Source organism: Copadichromis virginalis, linkage group LG17 (assembly GCF_057382275.1).
Source record: "Copadichromis virginalis isolate Kocher_CV1m ecotype Utaka linkage group LG17, C_Virginalis_male_GT1.1, whole genome shotgun sequence".
NCBI lineage: Eukaryota > Metazoa > Chordata > Actinopteri > Cichliformes > Cichlidae > Copadichromis > Copadichromis virginalis.
This window is the reverse complement of record NC_140634.1, coordinates 316473-324384: the sequence shown is the minus strand read 5'-3', so window position 1 is coordinate 324384 and position 7912 is coordinate 316473. Positions and strand designations below refer to the sequence as shown.

The 7912-nt window shown below is 37.7% G+C and overlaps 1 protein-coding gene across 2 annotated transcripts; it reads left to right on the top strand.

Moving 5' to 3' along the window:
- Positions 1-352: 352 nt before the first annotated feature.
- Positions 353-6726, top strand: LOC146688666 (uncharacterized). Of its 2 annotated transcripts, none has more exons than XM_085436917.1 (4): positions 353-414; positions 531-579; positions 5719-5811; positions 6082-6726. In XM_085436917.1, the coding sequence occupies exons 1-4, from the start codon at positions 392-394 to the stop codon at positions 6391-6393; spliced, it is 477 nt and encodes a 158-aa protein (XP_085293043.1). In that variant the 5' UTR covers positions 353-391; the 3' UTR covers positions 6394-6726. The 2 variants fall into 2 exon arrangements, with proteins under 2 accessions (XP_085293043.1, XP_085293042.1); XM_085436916.1 differs by lacking the exons at positions 353-414; positions 531-579 and adding exons at positions 3342-4582; positions 4742-4897.
- The last annotated feature ends 1186 nt before the right edge of the window (positions 6727-7912 follow it).

Genomic DNA, 7912 nt, shown 5'->3' with positions numbered 1-7912 from the left:
CGCAGATTTTACCAGCTCGAGCGGTAGACGTGATAAGCGCGAATGCACAAAATGCACCACACAAACTGCAGTGCGTATTTTACTTCGCGCTTCAAAGGCGTCAGTCGTGTGAAGTAGGCAGAAAAGCGTTTTCTCAATGCAACTCTGCTTCCGAAGTTTAGCTGGACCCCCAGTCGCGCTTCATCGTGCTCCTCCATTGACTTTACATATAAACCTGAAGCTCTGGTCGCGTCTATCGCGTTCAGTGTGTACGCACCGTAACAGTCTTCACATTTCACAGTATGTAGATATTAACACAAATTTGTCAGAGTAATAACTTTGTTTTAATTAATTTCTCTCCCCAGAAAATACATCACAAAATAAAGCCACATTCCCATGCTCTGAGATTCTTATGCACCTCCTCAACAATACATGGTAAGTTCATGTTTGCCTTATTATTATTATTATTATGTTATTTATTTATTTTTTTTGGATGATGCAGAAGTTTAATCTCCTTGATGTTTTCTAATGCATATTTCATTTTTTATCAGTGACGTGTATGTGGCAGTGCAAGCATTGTGTTACCAGAGAGAGCAGCAGGTACAAATTACTTCAACATTATAAACTACATCATCATTACGGAATAGGTCAACATTATCTGTGCATATATGTTAATTGTCCGTGCACATTTAAGACTTGGAGTGGACTGAACACTCATGTCTATAAAGCTCATTCATCTCAGTTTACACAGACAGCTTCAAGTTCAGTAACTTTTAAATGTGAGTTATGTGACTGCAGTGACCTCTTCTCTGAGAGAGATTTTTTTGTCCATATTGGAACACATCTGCGAAGTAACGAGACAGTTAGTTGTGTGTTTCTTGGTTGCCCTTTCAAGACAAATATTTACAATACATTTTATACACACAAAAAGAGGAAGCATCATCCACACACACTTAAAGATTTTAAAGCTAGTGTAGTTACACGTGTGGACCCAGTTCAAGTGATAGAGTCCTCTGATAACGTAAGGGCTAGCTGTTCTGAAGATGTATCCTATGGTGAATTTGAAAGTGAGTCAGTGACAGAATGTGATAATAGTGCTGTTGAAAATCAGCCCGAACTAATTGAACGGAAATTAGCAGTAATATTGTTGAAATTGGAACACATATTTCATGTTCCAGCAAAAGGATTAGATGAGTTCTTAGAGGAGTTAGTTTTTCTGTTGAGTTCAGCTAGTGTACCTCTGACAAAACGTACAATTACAGAAATTTTTAAGAGCCATAACCTCCATATTAGTCAGGCTGTTATTGAAGAGCTTGCAAATTCTGTATGTGTTTCTAACCCTGTGGCTAAAATATTGGGAAAGTGTGGCCCTCTTGCCACTCCTTATAAAAGAAAACTATACTACATACAAAATTTTAGGGTTGTAGAGCCTGTTGAGTATTTTTTATCGATAGACCAAAGGAAGTCATTTCAGTACATCCCTTTATTACAGTTATTTCAGGAAATATTGAGTCACAATAAATTGCTGGATAGAGTGATTGAAGAACAAATAGCTCAAGAAAATAGAGAGAATCTGAATGGTGATCAGAGGGTTTACAGATCTTTTCGAGATGGGGAGCATTATAAAAGAAATAGCTTTCTAGATGGTGAGAAGTTGAGAATTTCTATTAACCTTTATATTGATGATTTTGAGGTTTGTAATCCTCTTGGGACCTCACGGAAAAAGCACAAGCTTTGTGGTGTATATTGGGTCTTGGGCAATTTACCACCTGGTTCTCATTCAGCCCTTTCATCCATTTATTTGGCAATCCTTTGCAAGAGTGAAGATTTGAGGACATTTGGGTTTGAAAAAGTCTTTGATCCACTTTTGAGAGATCTGGTAACTTTGGAGCAACATGGTGTGTTCATCAGTCAGTTGAACGAGTGTATTAAAGGAACTGTGAGCTGCGTCATAGCTGACAACCTAGGAGCCCATGGGCTGGCAGGTTTTGTGGAAAGTTTTTCTGCTGAATACATATGCAGATTCTGTACAGCTAAAAAATCTGAAATAAAGTCAGTGACTGCTGGTGATTTTGAGCGTAGAACACCGGAACTTCATGAATTCCATTTGAAGCGTGCACAAGAAACAGCAAGTGCTTGTTGTGGAGTTAAGCGAGATTGTATTTTGAGTAAGAATCTGAGCCATTTTCATGTCACTGCAGGCTACCCTCCAGATGTAGCACATGATCTGCTAGAGGGCATAATACCAGTGGAGCTTGCGCATTGTTTTTCTTTTTTAATCTCTAAAAGGTATTTCACCTTAGAAAAACTTAACAACTTGATCCAAAATTTTGAGTATAAATGGGCAGATAAAACCAACCGGCCTCATGCAATTCCCCAGACTTTCTCATTAAAAAAAAATATTGGTGGAAATGCACATGAAAATTGGTCTCTGCTTCGTTTGTTGCCTCTAATTATTGGTCCACTTGTTCCAGAGGATGAACCTGCATGGCATATTGTTTTGGATCTGAAGGACATTGTGGAGCTTGTTGTAGCCCCTGATGAGTCGATGAGTCGATTTCATACCTTGAGTGTAAAATCAGTGAACATCGCCAGAGATACCAAGAACTTTTTCCAAACAACAGTCTTCTCCCTAAACATCATTATTTGGAGCACTACCCTGCTCTGATTCGGCATTTTGGGCCTCTTGTCCACAAATGGACAATGAGATTTGAGGCGAAACATAGTTTTTTTAAACAAATTGCTCGCCATACAAACTGTTTTAAGAACATACCTGTTACACTTGCCAAAAAACATCAGCTCGTGATTGCCTCTGACTTGCACTCTTCTGACCTTAAGACACCTTTAATGGTAAATGTTGGCTCATCAGTACCAATTGATGTTCTGAAAAGTGATATCGCAGTAGCTATAAAGCAAAGATTACCAGATGAAACTGATGTCCATATTACAAAAAGCGTGTCATACAATGGCATGAACTACAGCACAGGAATGATAGTTGTTCATGGGCAAATATTTGGTTTGCCAGAGTTTGCAGAAATTCTGCAGATTTTTATTTTGCATGGCAGAATATACTTTTTTGCAAAAAAGTTCTCTGCTTGGTATCGAGAGCACTTCAGAGCTTTTGAGCTTGACATGTCACATGCGAGAGAGGTGTCTCTGATTGAGCATGGGGAACTACTCGATGACTACCCGTTAGCTGCCTATTCAGTGGGAGGCCTGCGTCTGGTTACTCTGAAGAGACACACTAACTTGCAGGGTAAACAGGAGTGATGTTTGTAAGTATTTTCCCCCTATATCACCTGGCACAGTAAATAATACATCATACTTTGAAGACCAATTGCTACTTAATTTATTGAGAATAGATTTCTTTTAAGCATCTTATGCAAGAATTGTCATTAATTAGAAGAATGCAAGACAAATCTGGAAAATGCACTATTCACTTCTCCAGTAAAAAAATTCCTCGAGGCCAAGGTGACATCATCAAATTATCGTTGACATTAGAATTTGTTACACACACTCGCACAATAGTCAATGAGTACATCTTTATTTATTTTTTAAATATTTGATATTTGTCCAGGTCAGCATGATGGCCCAGCCCATAAGACTGAGGATCATTCTCGGAGAAGATGATGCCAGGAAACTAATTTTACCAGCTGGGATATCAGACTCCATTGAGGAATTGTGTCAGGAAATAAAGACAAATTTTGGAGTGCAACAGGATTTTCGTCTTCAATATCAAGATCCTGATTTCGGAAATGGTTTTGTAAATCTGACTGCGATCTCTGAAATTAATGATAAAGCAACTTTAAAGGTTGTATACTTGGATAGTGTGCAGTTGCAAAGTTTTACAGAAGATGGAGTGACATGTCAACCAGTGCGAAGTCCAACACATTCCTTTTCAAGCTCTTCAGACACAGACAATACAAGGCCCGTTTCATCGTCAGGTTCATCACCGTCTACACGACTGTCAGTGTGGCCAAGTGTCTTCACAGTCCCTCGTTTCAGCTATGAGGCTGAACTGCAACTTGAAAAGGCCAATGCTGAGTTCATTGCTGGTGGAACTCATTTGACCCCCTCACCAAAACTGAAATCCCACCTTTTAGAAAGGCTGGCTGAAGAAATAATAAAATTTAAAGTCTATCCAACTGACAATGACCTGAATGAAGTTGCAGAAGCCCTTGTCAAACAGCATCCTTGTCTGAGGGAGCAGGGATCCTTTAATGGCTGTTATGGTTGGAAAATTAGCCTCAAGTATAAAATGGCCAATGTCCGCACCAAACTGAGAGGCCTGGGCTGTGCTGAGGTGTTGGTAAATTCACTAAAGAACAAGGCCCAAGACAAAAGTAAGGCAGCATTGAATGTGAAAAAGCCTAGAAGAGCAGAAGTCAATTACTGTCCGCAGTATCCAAAAGGAGAAACCACTGACAGCCTGGAAAAAGAGAGAATTGCACTGCTTTCAGAGGTTCAGAAGAGAAACAATGACAATATAGTGACAATGAAAATGCAGAAGACTTTTTCGTACAGAAGGCAAGAAGTTATTCAAGGACAGCCCTTCATTGCAGAGTTTAAAAGCAGATGGCCAGCTCTGTTCACCGAGAAAGAGGTGCATGTCCTATATGTCTAACTTTTAGAGTGTGTTTATGGTTGACCAGTTATTTCTTGCTTCACTAATATTGACATAACACAGTGATAAAACAGCTAATAATTCCTGGTATGTCCTTCCTCTGGTGCATATTATAAGTGCATTGTTCATGTTTTTCAGATTGACAAGGAATTCCTGCGCATATCGACAGTACCGCTGCTATCTAGATTCTTTTATGAGCTAGACTTGTACACTCCACGCATGATGGAGCTCTTTCGAGGCAAAGGTGGGGTGGCTGGCAGAAAAATGAGACACATCATGGTGGCCATCTCCAAGGTGGGTTAGATCTGTGCTTAAGAACTTTTTATGCCCATAATCTGGCAATTTTATGAGCAAAGATATCTATACATATGGTAGGCAAAAGTGCTAAGACGTTTTCATATTTTATACAAATTATATAAGCATCAGTCTTATATTAATAAGTAATTGATAAAATCGTATGGTTAATTTTGATCAAAATGGGGAAAAAAACCCAAAAAAAACATTAGTGTTTAGTTGCCTCATTTTGTATCTGATTTGGTTTAGACAGATGTTTCGAGGTGGCTGTAGCTCAGGTGGTAGAGCAGGTCAGCTACTAATCAGAAGCTTGGCGGTTTGGTCCCAAGCTTCTCCAGTGTGCATGCCAAATATCCTTGGGTAAGATACTAACCCCAAGTTGCTCACCGATGCATTCATCGGAGTGTGAATGTGTATGAATGTTAGACAGTAAGCACTAAACCCGGTGGCGCCAGTGTTCGACAGCCTCGACCTCTGTCAGTGCGCCCCAGGGTGGCTGTGGCTACAATGTAGCTTACCATCACCAGTGTGTGAATGTGTGTGTGAATGGGTGGATGACTGGATATGTAAAGCGCTTTTGGGTCCTTAGGGACTAGTAAAGCGCTATATAAATACAGGCCATTTAAACAGTTTAGAAAAAGTGATTGGGTGAATGAATTGTTGTATAAAGGCAGCTTTGAGTGCTCTGAGTAGAAAAACGCTATATAAGAACCAGTCTATTTACCATGTGGCCTTTTGGACTCTTCCAAACTAAGTATTCCTTTTTCAAACTGCTGCCTAAAAGCTAAATATTGTCATTGTGGATTCCCTTTTTTTCTTAGGATGACACAATACATACAAGACGAGCATGCATCCTGAAGTCCTTGTGTGTCTACCTGAATGAAGACCATGAGAAACTTGTGAAGGAATATACGGTCAGTTACATTCACAAGTTGTTCTGTGTTATGTAATTTGCTCCAGGAGTTATGGGTAATTTCGATATATGAAATGGTAAAATGTGACACCACGTGTGAATAAAAGATATTGCAATTGGTCCTTGTTTTGTTTCATGTCAAATTTCTGAGGTGTGAAACCAGAGACATAGAATTTAGTAAATATATCAGCATATTCACGCTGATTGCTGAATTCCTTTTTTTTTTCATATCTAGACTCAAACAAATGTATTATTATATTTTACGTCACAGAACACTGAGGCCAACACTGAAGCCATGGAACAAACTGTGATGGGAGTGTATGTCATACATCAGGAGGGTGCGGAGCCTGGAGATGACCCAGAGAACATCGGTGTCCTGATTGAAGGCGTGGAGGTTCTCACTGGTTTGAGGAGCATTGCAATTGCTTGTGTTCTGTTATTTGGACTGATATACTGTCTGAACCTAAGCTACCCACCGGAGCTCAAATGCACTTTTGAAGTCTTGCAAAAGATTATCATGAAGCTGGATGGACAGAGGTTGTCATCCAAGGCACAGTTCCTAAAAAACAAGCTAATGGGGTGAATGAGCTTGAAACGGACTCATGCAAGCCAGATATTTTTTTTTTCAAGGTTTCTGCAATGCAAATATGTGTTTACTGTTTTAAAGTTTAAAATTGTAAGTTATAAAATGTTCATATAAACTATGTGGTTTGCTCTGTGGCTATTATACAAAGATTGTTTGTCCATAACTTAAAGTCTTATACACTTGAAGTGTAAACACTGATTTTTGCCAGATGGCAATTGTTACAAAGGCAAATGCACACTGGTTTTCACAAATTGTTTGAGTGGAGCAGTTATGCTCAAAATTTAATGTTTTCTCCACACGTTAAATAGCATAAAGTCACTATTAATGGATACAGCCTTATTAAATGGAGGTATGCAAGCAACATAGTAATGTTGTAATATTATAGTAATGTTGAATGTTGTGTCTGAGCTGTAAATTGTGTTAAAATTCATATTGTTGTTTGCAATGCATATTTTACTACATTTTACGAAAGTTGCTTTGGGGATAATATTTTTTGTCTGCAAACTATTCAACAGACTTATTTCATTTTTATTATTAGGGTTAGGGTTATTTTATTGTATTTTTTCTTTCAGTCAGCATGTCTTGATCTGGAAGTTCTGTGGTCTTGGTATGAGATCGTTAAAGGGGAGAAAGCTAGGCTGAACTGGGATCCTGCCAACTGTTTTAAGAATGTTCAAGCAAAATAAAAGATGGTTTTGCAAGTTATCATTTATGTATGTTTCATTAATTTAATTAAAAGTAATGTTTACATAAGCAATACAAACACTAACTGAAACATGATTGGTGTAAGTACTACAGACATAAATTACATTTGTTCATTCAACAAGATTAACATTGGTGTAACAAACAAATATTTTACTAGTTCATGTAACAAGACTGACTTTTGATGTGCCAAAGTGTTTAAACAATATAACATGAATTTAAATTAATTAGACTAACTTGGTACAAACATGTTAACTGAATAAAAATCAAATTAACTGAATGTTAATGTTTAAATTATGTTACACTTACAAACATATTTAGTGTTGAAACAACACAATCAAGATGGATTGATTTAACATGATTTGTTTAGATGGAATATAGGTGGCAAGATGAAATTAAGTTCATCCAATGAATTATTTTTTTGAGTGTATATATACAGCTAATTATTACATTTTTTTCTTTTTCCTTATAAATTTCAATTGTTATACATTCTAGTAAATTATCAATTACAGTTGTCATACTTTCTACCACCTTGTAGTTTAGGTTTTTATCCACATACACAGCTACTCCCCCTCCACTCTTGTTCCTTCTATTTACAAAATTCACTTCATATCCCTCCAGTCCAAAGTCCATTCCTTTCTCCGCATTGATCCATGTTTCAGAAATGGCAATAATTCCAAATGGATTTGTCAACTCATTTAGATATTCCTTTATATTGTTGAAGTTGGCATACAGACTTCTGCTATTAAAATGGATTATTGATAATTTATTTTCCGTGTTGATGGTGTGCTTAAACTGTTCATCAGTGAAGTAG